The sequence below is a fragment of the Acomys minous genome, assembly GCF_964271855.1.
Source record: "Acomys minous genome assembly, chromosome: 16".
Lineage (NCBI taxonomy): Eukaryota > Metazoa > Chordata > Mammalia > Rodentia > Muridae > Acomys > Acomys minous.
Window position 1 is genome coordinate 58,896,249 of NC_140498.1, and position 16,402 is coordinate 58,912,650.

The 16,402-nt window shown below is 43.1% G+C and overlaps 1 protein-coding gene across 1 annotated transcript in view; it reads left to right on the forward strand.

The window, feature by feature from the left end:
- The window catches only part of LOC311586007 (cytochrome P450 3A18), a 33,912-nt gene extending 19,342 nt beyond the window's left edge, over nt 1-14,570 (forward strand). Inside the window, exons 8-13 of the mRNA XM_084761787.1 lie at nt 198-325; nt 2,286-2,352; nt 5,899-6,059; nt 10,197-10,423; nt 12,649-12,811; nt 14,044-14,570. Of these exons, the coding sequence (XP_084617913.1) occupies nt 198-325; nt 2,286-2,352; nt 5,899-6,059; nt 10,197-10,423; nt 12,649-12,811; nt 14,044-14,139 (842 nt within the window). The 3' untranslated portion in view covers nt 14,140-14,570. The remainder of the gene's footprint in view (nt 1-197; nt 326-2,285; nt 2,353-5,898; nt 6,060-10,196; nt 10,424-12,648; nt 12,812-14,043) is intronic.
- The last annotated feature ends 1,832 nt before the right edge of the window (nt 14,571-16,402 follow it).

Genomic DNA, 16,402 nt, shown 5'->3' on the forward strand with positions numbered 1-16,402 from the left:
ACCTTCCCTGTCTTCTCTGGAAGATACAATTTTAAAGCAGGCTTTCTCATCCTGCTTTCTCATTCTTTTTCAACTTTTTTTATCCCCAAATCCTTGATTCCCCTTAAGTCTTAGCTATAGAGATTGCACTGTAGACACATCAGCTGAGGTTGAGGATTCCGTACTCACTTGTTCTCTGTGTTTTTTTCTCTCTGTAGTTCTGTTTCCATTTCTAACTCCAATATATGAGATGCTAAGTTTTTCCATTTTTCCAAGACAGTCAATGAACTTTTTCAAAAAATTTGTCAAAAGGATGAAGGAAAATCGTCTTGATTCAAACCAGAAGGTAAATGTGATGGTACTGCCATGACTCTCAGCGTTTGGTCATGACTCCCAGGGTTTGGTCATGACTCCCAGGGTTTGGTCATGACTCTCAGGGTTTGGTCATGACTCTCAGGGTTTGGTCATGACTCCCAGGGTTTGGTCATGACTCCCAGGGTTTGGTCATGACTCCCAGGGTTTGGTCATGACTCTCAGGGTTTGGTCATGACTCTCAGGGTTTGGTCATGACTCCCAGGGTTTGGTCATGACTCCCAGGCTTTGGTCATGACACCCAGGGTTTGGTCATGACTCCCAGGGTTTGGTCATGACTCCCAGGATTTGGTCATGACTCCCAGGGTTTGGTCATGACTCCCAGGGTTTGGTCATGACTCCCAGGGTTTGGTCATGACGCTCAGGGTTTCATTATGTATCAGGCTGTGAGTGTGTTGTCTTAAAAGTGAATAGAGAAAACTACGCTTAGAACAAGATGGTGTTTATAGTTTAGGGAGAAGATAAATGCTGTGTGATTCAACTTGAGAATGAATGAAGATGGAGGGCTGTTCCCTTTTTTCCACATCCTTGCAAGCATGTGCTGTCACTTGACCTTGAGGTTTTTTTTATCTTAGCCATTGTAGCAGGTGTAAGATGGAATCTCAGTTCATCTAGTGTTACAACTGCTACAAAGAGGGAAAGTTATTATGCCCTGAGATAAGTACCAGTCAAGTGCATTGTCACTACCATTCATTGGGAAAAAAATGTCAAAAATAGACTTTGTAGTTAGAAATTATATTTACTACTATTATTCTGTCCCTAAAATTTATATAATTAAAAAATGATTTCTACTTTAAACCTCTTATTTTGACGTGTTCTCCAATAGAAGTGTGGACATGATTAGTGGAGATTGGCCCATGTTAAATTTGAGTACTTCTTCTAGGCAGTGGTGACGCACACCTTTAACCCCAACACTTCAGAGGCAGAAGCGGGCAGATCTCCGTGAGCTCCAGCACAGCCTGTTCTACAGAGTTAGTTCCAGGACAGTCAAGGCTCCACAAAGAAACCCTGTCTCAAACAAACAAACAAACAAACAAACAAAATTGATTATTTCTTTCTTTGGGTGGGGTTATTTTCTTGGCACTGAGGCCACAAGCCACTTACCCATTAGGTGGATTTTTTCTGTGAAAAATCAGCTTTCAAGATGGTAGCCTAGCTTCTCTCTATGTAGCCTGGAGGCCATAAAACAAAATCTGCCTGTAGTTCAGGGAGAAGGCCACCTGTGATGCCGCTTAGAGATTCCAAGTGTCTGGGCTGTGGAACATCAGAGGATGCTCACACAAAACCTGGCAATGAGCACTACAAATAGAATCAATCAAGGAGGCTGCTGGTTAAGCACTGCGGTAAGAAAACAGAGAGAACTGGTGTTTGGGAACTTTCCTGAGCAAACACCATGAGAGAAAGAGCCAGCAGCTCTTTGGCCAGGAATCTGCTGCTCAGATGCCAGAGAAACTTTGATTAGGGAACCAGAGACAAAAGGCTGCATTTATCTCAGGGAAATGTCCTGTTCTCCAAGGCTTTCTGATAGATGCTGTAATTTTTCTTCAAGTTTTAAGTTTTCTTTAAGTTTTTCAGTTTTAAGTTTTAAGTGTTTCGGTGTTTTGTCTGCCTGTGTGTCCACAAGCCATATATGTGCAGTGCCTTCAGAAGCCAAAAGAGGGTATCAGATCCCATGGACCTGGACTTAAAGTGGTTGTGATTCACCATGTGGATCCTGCAAACTGAACCCAGGTCCTCTGCGAGAACATTCAGTACTCTCAATCACTGAGCAATTTCTCCAGCCTCATTGATGCTTTTATTCATTGGTGACTCAGTCCACAGTTGTGGACTTGAGGGGGCCATATTCACAGAGTGAGGGTGAAGTTCCACACTCCTGTTTCAAGTTTGACCTCCCAACTAAATGTCCATTTATGGTATTTCTGTTCTGCTTTCAGAACCGAGTGGATTTTCTTCAACTGATGATGAACACACAGAACTCCAAAGGCAAAGAGTCCCAGAAAGGTAACTCAGGATGCTTTATGGTGTGTGGATCCAGAAGTGCAGAGGGAAGAGAGGGCATCAGGACAAGTGCATGGGGTCGGGGGTGGGGGTCCAGCCAGGGAGTATTTCTGTCAAATTTCAGGAAAATGTGCACATGCAAGTACACTTGAGTAAGTATGACCAGAGGCTGTAGGGCAGCCACAGAGAAAGTGTGGCCTCATCATCATCACCACCATCATCATCACCATCATCATCACCATCATCATCATCACCACCATCATCATCACCATCATCATCATCCCCATCATCATCACCATCACCACCATCATCATCACCATCATCATCATCATCCCCATCAGTGCAGTGTGAGGGCGTCCACATACAGCATGTGGACGTTACAAGATAACTTTTTGGAGTTATGGCTCTTTGTCCACCTTTGCATAGGTCCAGAAATCAAACTCAGTCCACCTGGCTTGCTCAGGAAGTATCTTTATCCACTGAGCCTTCTTTCAGCTCTTACTTAATTCTGATTCCAAAACAAAACTTTAATTTGTAGAGCACTTTGTGCTCACAGAAGGACTGAGAAGGAATGTTGCCTGTGAGTATAACACCCACCCCACCATTCACACCCCCACCCTGCAGGATGGTTGTTATAAGATGGTCATGCACTGATGTCCTTTATGTAGGGTTGCATCGTCTCTCTCTTCCATGGGTCTTACCAGTGCATAGTGGCGCCATCTTAGAGAAACATCCAGAAGAGTCTTTGTCTTCACACTGATCATTTTTTGGTGTGTATTCTTGATTTCTAGTGTATTCTTGATTGCAAGGGACTCCTATATTTCTCTATAAGTCCCTAGAATTGGCCATTTCTCAAAGGAATGTTGGCTCCTCTTAGGGGTAGATAGAACACAAAAACCAGGGCCAGTGTGAATACTTTTATTGTTCCTTCTATGGAGAGACTAAGAAATCTGTGTATATTTACACAAACATTAAAAACCTAAATATTACTATGTCCACCGACATGCAGGGATAGAAACAGGCTTGTTATATCTTCTGCACACACACACACACACACACACACACACACACACACACACACACAAATGAAAAATTAAGATGGGTGGCCTATGTATTTTACCTGAATACTTCTTCCAAAGGAGCCAATTTTAGGCTGCTAATAATTTGACAGCTACATCATGGAAGCCCTAAATATTTAATAATGGGTAGATTGGCTGCAGCACATCCCTGTAAACACATCTGGCATGACATTTTTCTCTTTCATCCATCTATCCACCTATGTCTCTCTGGCCTAACATAACATTCTGCAAACAAGACAGCACTATAGTAGTCTCTAATGCCACCACTAGACCCATGTGGGTATAGAAGAGCTGTCATATATCAAGTACCAATGGTGAACTATAATTTGTTCAATAAAAATGCAAATATCTGAACATGGCTGTAGGCTACTGCAGCAGACAAGAAAACACCAAATGCTGGATAGATCTGTGATATTGTTCAATTCAGTAGCGTAATATTTGTTCTTTCTGGGAGAAATAATTTAATAGCTGTGATTTTTCAGGCAAAACTTATTACATGTAAATTATAGCATTGTAGAAGTTTCTCACACCCACTTCACATTGTTTTAATTTTGAATTGGGCACCATGTTTATTTAGGTGTTCTCTAAATCTAAAAAGACCAATTCTGATGCTGTTCACCTAACATTTTCCCTCTAATTCCATGTAAAGACAGAACCATTCTGTTGCTCTGACGCTAGGCGCAGCCTCCACTCTTCCAGTGCTTTCTTTCCCAGTAGTGTCAGTGTGTAGTGAGATCACACACTGAGAAGAACGCTGCTCCAGGTCCTCTGTCACCTGCTGCCTGTCAGAGGCACAATCACTTCAATGAAGGCTGTGCGTACAAATCTCCACGCATGGTGGCAGTTAGGACTGACTGGCAGTTAGGGGAGCTTGAAGTTGTGTGTCTCTAATAAGCTTCTAGAGGCTGCTCGTCCATGAAGCACCTTTGAATAGCAGGAATTTCTCTGTAGCCTTGTGTTGTTCCCTGAGTCCCCATCAAAAGTATTTAAGGAGTCCTACATTTTTGGTTTACTTATTACTACTTTGTATGTATAATTATTTTCATGTATGTATGTATTATTGTATTATTGTATGTATGTATGTATGTGTCTATGTATGTATATGTCCACCACTTGTGTGTTGGTCCCTATGATGGCCAGAAAAAGGTAGGAGATACACCGGAACTGGAGCTACAGGCAATGACAAACAGCCACTTGGGAACTTGGAATCCAGCCCAGGTCCTTTGCAAGAGCAGCAAGTGCGCTTAACCACTGAGCCTTCTCTCCAACCCATTCAAAAGTATTTGGATGGAAGGTCCTATAATTGTCATTCAGTGAAACACTGACATAGAAAACACACAAACATTTCCTACATATGTTTTAACAAAAATCACTTAATTTTTTTCCTTGGGTAGCAGTACTATTCCATGTCACTTCTGGCTCAGGGATTTGAATTCTTTATTTATCTTGTCACTGTGACAAAATAATCAACTGAGGCGGTTTAAGGAAGTGTTTGTCCTAGCTTGCACTTTTAAGATGTGGTCCATCATGGGGCAGGAGTCACGGCAGTGGAAGCCTGGCACAGCTGATCACATTGCACCACAGTCAGGAGACATGAAAGCTCATGAGATGGTGCCTCAGTTCACATAGATCCTCCAGGGTTGGAGAGGTGCCTCAGCAGTCATAACCACTGGCTACTCTTCCAGAGGACCAGAGTTGACTGCCAGAACCCATGGTAGGCAACTCATAATTACTTGTAACTCAAGTTCCAGAGGATATGACAGCGTCTTCTGGCCTCCATGGACACACACGGGGGTGGGGGGGGGCAGGGCAGAGAGAGAGAAAGATCAATTAACCCAATCAAGCAAAGCCTCATGGGAATATCCAGAAAGCATCCTAGTCTAGGTAGTATATCATAACTCAGGGCCTTGTCTCTCAGTTGACTCAGCAACTTGTCAAGTCAGCAATTGTTGTCATCTATCACCACACTTCTGTTTTCATCCCACACCAGGAGAGCAGTATTGGTCAGAGAATTCTGACACTCAAAGTTGCTCAGTTATGGTGATATGAATGTGGCCTAACAATGGTGGCCACCAATAATGTAAATCTTAGGTCATGTTGAATTTTAAAAATCATTGGAACCTGAGAGTGGAGAGTTAAGGATACTGGCTGTTCTCTCCAAAGGCCCTGGGTTCTATGCAAACACGTACATGACTGCTCACAGCCAACTTTAATTCCAATCACAAGGCGCCTAATAAATGGAGATAAAACAACCATACGTATAAAGCATACACTTAAAAAAATAATCTGAGCTTTTTCTGCTGTATCAGACACCAAAGTAGAAATCAGTTCCTGTGACTCCGTAATCTGCTCTTTTTCTGTTCTTCCCTAGACAGCTGGGAACACCATTTGAATATCTTCTCATCCCCAGTATGATGTTCTGCTTTGATCTTTCTTATGTGAAATGTTCTCTTTTTTTTTCCCCTTTTAGCTCTTTCTGATCTAGAAATGGCGGCACAAACTGTTATTTTCATTTTTGCTGGCTATGATGCCACAAGCACCTCCATTTCCTTCATAATGTATGAACTTGCCACCCGCCCCAATGTGCAAAAGAAACTTCAGGATGAGATTGACAAAGCTCTGCCCAATAAGGTGAGTGGATGGTACCCAGAGAAGGAGCTCAGAGGTAAAGGGTTAACAAGACCATGTATCCTCACTTGCTCGGAGAATTTTTTTACACAGAGCTACACACCCAACAAGAGTCTAAAAGAAAAAAATGAAGGGAGGGACAGAGGAGATGAATGCAACCCATAGAAATACACAATCTTTTTTTAAATATTTATTTATTTATTATGTATACAGTATTATGTCTGCATGTACTGCAGGCCAGAAGAGGGCACCAGATATTGTGGATGGTTGTGAGCCACCAGGTGGTTGCTGGGAATTGAACTCATGACCTCTGGAAGAGCAGTCAGTGCTCTTAACTGCTGAGCCATCTCTCCAGCTCCAGAAATACACAATCTTTAATACAGTGCTGGCTGTGGTGTATCTGTAAACTATTGTGACAATAGTACCAAGTATGAGCCATCCAGTAAACCTGTGTGACAGTTCAGAATAAGCACCAATCCCTCAGGTGTCTGGACAATTATCTCTGCTGATATCTGTGGGGAGCTGCCCTAGCCATCTATGGTGCTAGGCTGGCTTTTTTCACTGGTTCTCAGAAGGAGAACTTGACACTATTTTCAATGGCTCTGCTGTCCAGTCAGATGGCATAGTATTTGTGTGTGAGTTGAAGTAGGAGATCCTTTTCTTTCCTATGGTTTAAAATGCATGAATGGTGTCTGAGACTCTTTCCTGTCTGAAGCCTTGAGTGCTAGCTCACCTCACTTTAATCGTTCCTTGGAGCCTCAGCACCCTCAGCTGACAAGCGCTTGCACTACAGGCAGTGTACAGAACAGGTGCTCGCAGCCTCTTGGGGACTCCCCAGATCAAGCCCTCAGTGATGGCTACTGTCTTAGCTCCATCTGCACGAGGTGCACTCGGTGCTGTAGCTAGAGGTGAAAAAGCCAAGGGATGAGCCAGTGTATCCAGTTTCCAAGCTAACTATATTTATCATCATCCACCTTAATTATTTTATTAACTCTCTCTGTCTCTCTCTGTGTCTCTGTCTCTGTGTCTCTGTCTCTGTCTCTGTCTCTCTGTCTCTGTCTCTCTGTCTCTCTCTCTGTCTCTCTCTGTCTCTCTCTGTCTCTCTCTCTCTCTCTCTCTCTCTGCGAGTGTGTGTGTTTGTGTGTGTGTGTGAGTGTGTGCGCACGTGTGTGTGTGTGTGTGTGTGTGTGTGTGTGTGTGTGTGTGTAAGTGTCCACATGTGTGGAGGTCAGAGAGAGTAACTCACAGGAGTTGGTTCTCTCTTTCCACAATTTGGCTTCTGGCCAGATTGAGTTCAGGCCATCCAACTCAGCAGCAAATACCTTTACCCCAAGTCCATCTCACCAGCTCCTTAAGCCAAACTCTGAATCTGTACAAGGTATTCTTATGAGTGTCACACTAAGTGACAGACATACTACCCATACTGTCTTCATCTTGTGTGGCTGTTTGGGAAGAGTGAGCATTTGCATCCCCTCCAGAGCTCACTCTCAAGTCCTAAAGAAACAACGGGCATGCTGGCACAGCTACCAAGGACCAGTGTGGCTTCTGGTCCTCATCGGAAATTGCTTGAAGTGGTTTAAAACTTACACCATTTTTTTTTAATGTATGACGAATAAATTTATTAACTCTGAAATCACCAGGTTAGTTTAAGTGGAATTGGTTTTTTATGTTTGTTTGGTTGGTTGGTTGGGTTTTTTTTCTTTTTTTAAATTTTCATTTAAAAAATGTATTCAGATTACATCTCATTTGTTATCCCCTCACTTGTATCTTCCCGTTCTCCCTCCATCCCTCTTTCTTTTTTTTTCTTCTTTATTAATTTATTCTTGTTACATCTCAATGGTTATCCCATCCCTTGTATCCTCCCATTCCTCCCTCCCTCCCATTTTCCCCTTATTCCCCTCCCCTATGACTGTTCCTGAGGGGGATTACCTCCCCCTGTATATGCTCATAGGGTATCAAGTCTCTTCTTGGTAACCTGCTGTCCTTCCTCTGAGTGCCACCAGATCTCCCCCTCCAGGGGACAAGGTCAAAGGTAAGGCACCAGAGTACGTGAGAAAGTCATATCCCACTCTCCACTCTACTGTGGAAAGTGCTCTGTCCATTGTCTAGATCTGGGTAGGGGTTTAAGGTTTACCGCCTGTATTGTCCTTGGCTGGAACTTACACCGTTTTTAAAGCTCATATGCAGAGCAGTGTGTTTCCTGTGGCGTTTTCATATGCATGCCGTTAAAGCTGACTCGTATTCGTCCATCTCCCACCTTGTTCTCCTTCATCCTCCCTTCTTCCCAGCATTCTTTCTTCCCCTAAATAATGTGTGGACCTACTTTCTTTTCACATACGTTTCTCTGTCTCCTCCCTTCCCCTCCTCCCTCCCTACCCCTCTCTGCCTCCCTCCCTTCTTCTGTCCACAGCCTTTCTGAGTCTGGATTGCCTCACTTAACCCAATGATCCCTAATTGCACCTGTCTACAGCAAATTTTATGGTTACATTTATTCTTGGGTACATTTTTTTTTTTTACCTTTCTATTTTCACAAGTACCACATTTGCTTTCCATGTGTTCATTTGTAATTGGGCATCAAGTCTGGTTCCGTTTCTTAGCTATTGTCGAGAGTGCAACAATAAACGTAGGTTCATCGTTATCTCTGTGGTGATAACGTCGCCTAAGGATATACTAAAGGAGGTGTCCAAGTTAGCATCAACTGTCACCTAGGTAGACCCTAGGATCCCTTAAGTAATCCATGTCTTGTGGTTGTACCCCGTTGTCCAGCCCAACTGGAAGATTGTTTTGCGACAGAAAAGTTCTCTGAGTCATACTGAGCGACTATGGGACTCTTTCTGTCAGTGAAGGATTTGCTATCTCACCCAACATGCGTTGGTTTTGAGGCTTAGGGCAACTGGAAGCTTCTCTTGAATGTAGGACCTCAGCCTCTCTCAGTCGGATCCTCTGGCTTAACTTTTGAGTACCTTTACTTACCTTCCTCCCTCTGTTGGGACGCAAGGCAGCTGGAGGCCACATCAGCTCAACTTCTTCTGCATTACTTCATCCACCTCTTCCCCTGTGCTTTTCACCTGTCCTGCCACTTCCTTTCTGAAGTACTTCTGAAGTTCTTCCTCTCTTTCTTGTTTAAGTTATTTTTAGAAAACAGTGTTTGTTTCTCTTAGCTTATCTATTAGTCCGGCCATTACACAAATCATTGAGGCCCTTTATAATACAAGGCTTCACAGTACAATCTTGAGTAGTTTAAAGCTGCTCTTAAGCCTCTATGTTATTTTGTCGTACTCCTAGGAAACATTCCAGTGATACTTGCACTTTGTAGCTTTCCTCGTCTCCAGATCCTTTCCCCCGATCTTCCTTGGACCTCTACCCATGGCTGAGCCCCCTGGCTGAATCCCCTCTTTTAACTCCTTCTCCCCTGGTTGGCAGGAAGCCCAGCCCTATTCTCTCCTCTGCTCATTGATTGGATGTCAGTTGCTTTATTGACATATCAAGGGGACAATTGGGGAGCAGAGTTTACACATTTAGACAGTAAATTCTCAGAACAAAGCTAGTAACCAGATATGGGCAGTACAGAAATCAACACTTAAACTACACAATAACCTTATGCCTACACTCCCTTTATCTAGAATAAGTATTTTTCTCCATTGCAATCTTCTTCAGCAAGTCACACAGAGGCAGCCCCTAATACATCATCTTACCCAGAATCCTTTATTGTGCCTTTCATTGAACCAATCCCATAATCCAAGGAACTATCAAGATGTGGTACTGTTAATGTCAGCCTGGTTGGACCAGGAATTCCCTTGCGATGTTGTATTTCCTGGTTTAGAAGATGGTTTATGGAGATGACCCAGTGCCCATTGTCTGAGTATAACTGTCATAATACATTGTTCATATGTACCCAAATGGAAAAGGAACCAGAGCATGACAGTGCTGAGAATGAGAAGATCTGGGCCTGGGAGTGTCCCAAAAGCATCTGATGTTCATGATTATACCTCCCATCAGAGGTACAGACTGATCTATTAAGACTAAGCTTTTCTGATAATCAAGGTTAGACCTTGGAGCTTCTGACATGCAATAGCACTACAGACTGAATTGAAGATTGAGTCCAATCCTCATTGGGAAAAAATTGTTTCTTTTTTCCAGGCACCTGTCACCTATGATGCCCTGATGGGCATGGAGTACCTGGACATGGTAGTGAATGAAAGTCTTAGATTATACCCAATTGCAAACAGGCTAGAGAGGGTATCAAAGAAAGATGTGGAAATCAATGGAGTATTCATTCCCAAAGGAACTGTAGTTATAGTACCAATATATCCTCTTCATCGGGACCCAGCTCACTGGCCAGAGCCTGAGGAATTCCGCCCTGAAAGGTAAGGAGACTTTGGGAAAAGATTACCACCATGAGTCAGGCAGGTTAGATATGTAATGGCTATTTGAGTCACTATTCCATACTGTGAAGAGACAATTCTTATTTTATTTTATTTTTGTTTGTTTGTTTGTTTGTTTTTTGAGATAGGGTTTCTCTGTGTAGCCTTGGCTCTCCTGGAACTCTGTAGAGCAGGCTGGCCTCAAACTTATAAAGATCTGCCTATCTCTTCCTCCCCTAGTGCTGGGATTAAAGGTGTGTGCCACCACTGCCCAGCTCCAAGGCAACTCTTATGAAAGAACACATTTAATCAGAAGCTTGCTCACAGCTTCAAAGGTTTAGATCATGTCATCATGGTGAGGAACATGATGGCATACAGGCAAGTGCTGGGGCAGTAACTGGGAGCTATATCCTGATCCATAGGCAGGCAGAGAGACAAACAGAGAAACAGACAGACACAGAGACACAGAGAGACTGAGAGGAACACTCTGGATTTTTTGGCATGTTTTGTTGAAACCTCAAAGCCCACCTCCAATGACACACTTCTTCCAACAAAGCCATACCTAGTCCTTCTAATCCTTTCAAATAGTGCCACTGCCTGGTGACTAGGCTTTGAAATATGGGGTTCATTATTATTCAAACCATCACATCTTACTTTCTAATTCCTATAGGCTTGTATCCATATCATAATGCAAAAACATGCATTCAGTTCAATTTCAAAATTCAGTTCAATGTCAAAATTCCCCATAATCTATCACAGTCTCAACGTTAATTAAAAGTGGAAAATGCAAAGTCTCTTCTGAGACTCAGGGGAATCTCTACTACAATTCTCTGTAAAATAAAACTAAAAACTATATCCCATAACTTCCAACATACAATGGTACAGGATATACATTACCATTCTGAAAGGGAAGAAAAGGACCACAGTGAGGAAATACTGGACCAAAGCAAGGCCCAAATCCATCAGGACAGACTCTAAGTTCTGCATCAAGTCTGATGTCAAGGAGCTCTTCAGATCTCCAACTCCTTTCAGCTTTCTTGACTGCTACACACTTGTCTCTCAGGCTGCTTCTACACCTGGTCTTCTTCCTCTTTTCTTGGTAGTATCCCATGACTCTGGCATCTCTAACATCCTGAGGGCTCTAAGGAAATCCAGGCTTCGCCTTTAAGCTTCGTGAGTGGCCTCTCTGGGCCTCCATGCAGGGGCACCCATGCTACATGCCTTTCCTCGATGGTTCACGCTGTGCCCTCAGAAAATTATTTGGCTTTAGCTATTCTATTGATGGAAGGGGAGAAAGGAAGATCAGTTCTGACAATGAAGGAGAGGAAAAGGGAGAGGGAGAGAGAGAGAGAGAGAGAGAGAGAGAGAGAGAGAGAGAGAAGGAGAAAGAGAGAGGGGGGAAATACAGGTGAGGACAGCTACAAAAGGGGACTGAAATGAGACAGAAGGAAAGTAGTGGGAGGGAGAGGAAATTAGCATTTCCAATAGTGACAGAGAATTTTTTCACCTCCTCCCTAAGTGTGAGGCAGAAGCCTACATTGCCTTCAGTTGTTCAATCCCAGTATGTCTTTCAGACCAGAACACTGTTGGATTAATAATTATTCTTCCTACGTTAATGAATACAGTAAGTTAAGGCAGTAGTTTTCTTTAGTTCCCCAATGACAGACAGAGGGAGACTTATGGTTTATTTTTAAATTATAAGCACTATGCTGGGCAGAATCTGAGCTACTCTATTCCTAATACCCTGAAAGCCCACATAAAAACCAACAACTTGCCAATCTGATGGCTCCCAGGGCAGCTTCTACTCCATCAGTCTCTTTCTCCAGCCACCTGTTCCCCTACCTGCTACCAGAAAGTCCCACCTTCCACTTCCTGTCCTTCTGTCCAGCTGATTGGCCAAACAGCTCTTTATTGGCACCTGCTACATCCACCCAAGGCATTCCTCCACAGAGCACATCACCGTTCTGAATGGAATTTTTGTGTTTTGTCATTTCTCTCACAAAGCATTCATTTCAACTTATAACAACACAGGAAGTGTCTGTGTTTTGGCATGAGTGGAACGGAACCTTAACTCACAGGTCTTTAGTCACCTGCAGTAAGTATTTAGTCGAAAGTCTACAAATGTATGCTGCTCTACCCTGGTTGAAGGGTGTATGAGAACTCCAAACACATAAGTTTTGGGGTCCTTCTGTTCCATTGCTTCACTTTCATCCCTACTGTGGCTCCAGGTTCAGCAAGGAGAACAAAGGCAGCATTAATCCTTATATATACATGCCATTTGGGAATGGACCCAGAAACTGTCTTGGCATGAGGTTTGCCCTCATCAGCATTAAACTCGCCATCATCAGAGTCCTGCAGAACTTCACTCTGCAGCCTTGTGAGGAAACACAGGTGAGGCAGAAAACTCTCTCAATAAATAATATTTTGACATTTTTAAAAATTAGAGCTTTACATGCAGAAGTAAAGTGTTTGTCTTAGCTAGTTTTCTATACCTGTGATAAAACACCATAACCAAGGCGACTTATTTTTTAAAATGTTTAATTGGGCTTAGGGTTCCAGAAAGTTAAAGTCCATGATGGTCGAGTGAAGGCATGGTGGCAGGACCATCTGAGAACACACACAGAGAGAGAGAGAGAGAGAGAGAGAGAGAGAGAGAGAGAGAGAGAGAGAGAGAGAGAGAGAGAGAGATGGGGGGGGGGCTTGGAATTAATGGCACTAGCCTTTTGAAACCTCAAAGCACACCCCCAGTGACACACTTTCTCCAACAAAGCCACACTTCCTAATCCTTCCCAATCCATCAACTGGGGACCAAGTGTTCAGAGGGACATTCTTATTCAAACCACCACAATACGTATTGACATTTTAATAATGGATGAAGCAAAGAATATATTTGTATTCTGATGTGAACTTTAAGGTCCTTCCATCCTGAGCTGTATCTGAATAAAACACAAATTAGAAATTCATTTAGAGTCTATGCAAATTACTGGGACAAGACTATATGAAAGCTCTTGAAAATTGATGCCAAGTTAACTAGAGATAGGGAGAACTTGTACACACAGCCTATAATCACCTTATCATGGTGTGTGAGTGGTGGGCATCATGAGGACTTAAGAAAAGCTTCCAGGTGTCAGGGGCTCCCAATCATTAGCTGTGCTTTAGAAGTCCTAAAGAGCCTTACATGTCCACAATGTCTGGTCATATCATATACTCAGAACATGGCTTTAAAGATGCATGTTAATGTTCCTGCACAACCAAAGTTGAGAACTGCTGATGTGACATATTGTTACATGAAGTGGGATTTGAAGTTTCAAATACTGGCACTGGGGCATTTTACTTAAAATTTAAGTCACTAAAGAGCACAACCCAACATAGCTTTTTTTCCCTGGCTCTGTACACACAATAGGTGCTCAACTAATACTTTCCTGTACAAAGACAGATAAGTGCTTTTCCTGTCAATCTCAGTGAAAATGTAGGAATATATAGAACTCAGGATATATTATACTGATAAATAGTGTATTTATGTGTATAAAGCATTACAGTCCTTACTTTATCTGTTCTCTTTGCTTCTGTAATTGCTGGTGGTTCACTCATTGTTTCTCATTGCAATTGTTCAACTACTGCAGATACCCCTGAAATTCAGCAGGCAACCGATTTTCCAACCGGAAAACCCCATCATTCTGAAGGTGACGTCAAGAGATAAGCCCATAACTGGAGCATGAATTTCCGTCAGGAGCCATACTATATTTTTTTTCAAGGGGGCTGTGTCAGGGTACACCAAAGAATTTAATTTACCCTAGAATGAAACCCAGATTATATTAACTGAATCATATTTCTTTGATGATTGGGTATTCAGAAAGCCATTGACTATGCTCAGTGTCTATGTTACATTTCATCTATTGTGTTATGCAAAGAAAATTATTAAGTCATTATTAGATATGGAGATTCATCGTCTGATTCTCATGACTGTTGATTCAAATTAGTTCCATCAATTCTGAATTCTGACTGTAGTAACTATTTCTCTATAGTTCTATTAATATTTTTAAATGGAAATAGGAACCACTACGTTAACTGTTAGTAAATGTATATCAAAATTTTTCTTTGTAAATTTTTATTGTATTAATAATATAAATAAGTAAATGTTTCAAAAATGTGTCATGTATTTTTGTCAGCATATACACTCATAGCGAAAATACTGTGTCAATAAACCAAGACACTAATCCTTACTGATCACCATAGTCAGTTGTTGTGTGAGCTAGTTTGGGATCCCCACTTGACTATAAAAGTTTAGTGAGGTCGACCATTTTAATTTGACACATTGTTTGAGAAATGTATTCATAGTGTAATTCTGTCATCTTTGAAGGCTATTTAATATAACCCAAACAAAATACCTATATTCTTGTGATTAGCCTTGATCTATCAATATCTTCTTCTCCTCCTCTCACATTTCTTTTTTATTTTCTTTCTTGTCCTCTCACATTTCTTCAAATCCCTGTTTCCTTGCACTTCTTTGTGGTCTATGGTTGTGAGTATTGCCCACTTTAGAGAATGTAGAATCAGATGTGAGTGAGGTGGCCTCCAGGCATGCCTGTCAGGGATTTTTTTTATGGCATTGATTAAGGTGTAAAGGCCCACCCACTGAAGATGGTGCCATATGGGATACAGGACATTATAAATAGACAAACTGAGCGAAGAACATGATGCATTCATCATTCTCTGTCTCCTGACTGTGGATGCCATGTGACCATCTTCAAGCCCTGGACCTCAGCTCCCCTCCCATGACATACTCTCCACTGGAAGTGTGAGCCAGAGCAACCTCTTCCTCCCTGAAGTTGCTTTTGTCAGGGTATCTATCACAGTAACAGGGGCAGACTCCATACTGTGCTGCTCAGTGTCCTACCACAGTGAACATAAAATAAAAACTGCAGACAGAACACGGGCCACACCTGCCTCACCGTGTGGTGTGGCAGAAGACACCCACGCTCCCAGGCTTACCTGCAGGTGCCACCACAATAAACAAATATGTGGTGGGGGAGAGGTGGGAAAGATTTTAAAATGGAAAAGTATGGAGAAAGGCAGAACTGAAGATGTGATGGCAATGACAGGTAAGAGAGGTGGGTGAGGTCCACATGCTGTCATATTGCACTAGAGTCAGTGGGGTGACGTACAGGAGCCTGGAGCTCATGCTGATGAAGACTTGGCCCCTGAATATGTCATCAGGTTGGAGGACCCCTGACCAGTCCAGCTGGTCAGTTATTGGGGGGCCGAGGAGGGTCGCAACCTGTGAATAAAGAACGGGCGAGAGAAAAGGCAGGGCTCAAGGAAACCGTAGCTTGTCAAGAGCCGTTTATTGAAGGTGAGGGCAGGCTTTTTAAAACGTGCTTTAGGGAGGGCGGGGGTAGGCGAGGAGGGTAATGGAAAAGTACAAGATCTTCTGGGGTTGAGCCCTGGGAACATCTGCAGGGGGAGGAGGTTTCCTAGTTCGGGGCAAAACAGGATGTCTCTGTGGTTATCTCAGGGTCAGATCGTTCTCTTCTCAGGGCTAAGCCAGATGCCTTGCGGGCCTAGTGGGCGGCCAAGCAGGATGTTTGCTGCAGGTGCTGAATAGGTGGGGGTCGGCCACGGGCCGTTTGGTTCCTGGCATCTCCCCCCTCTTTACTACTTTGGCCTGAGGGAGACCCTATAGCACAGCGAGTGACCTTTAGGAGGTCACCAGTCATTGTTACAGGATGGCGGTATGTTTGAGAATCACTAGTGTCCAAGTGTTTCAGGACAACAGTTATTCTGGACCGGACAAATTCCCAAGGAAAGGGGGCCTCGCGATGGCCTGAGCCTGCTAGAGACTCGATGCTCAATCTTACCACACCTATGGTCTGTCCTCCCACCAAGGCCCGACTGATGTCTGATAACCGAGACTTATCCGATCGCTCCGTCTCTGACTTACCAGGCACTATCGCGGGTCAGGTCAAGGTGGGCTCAGACCAA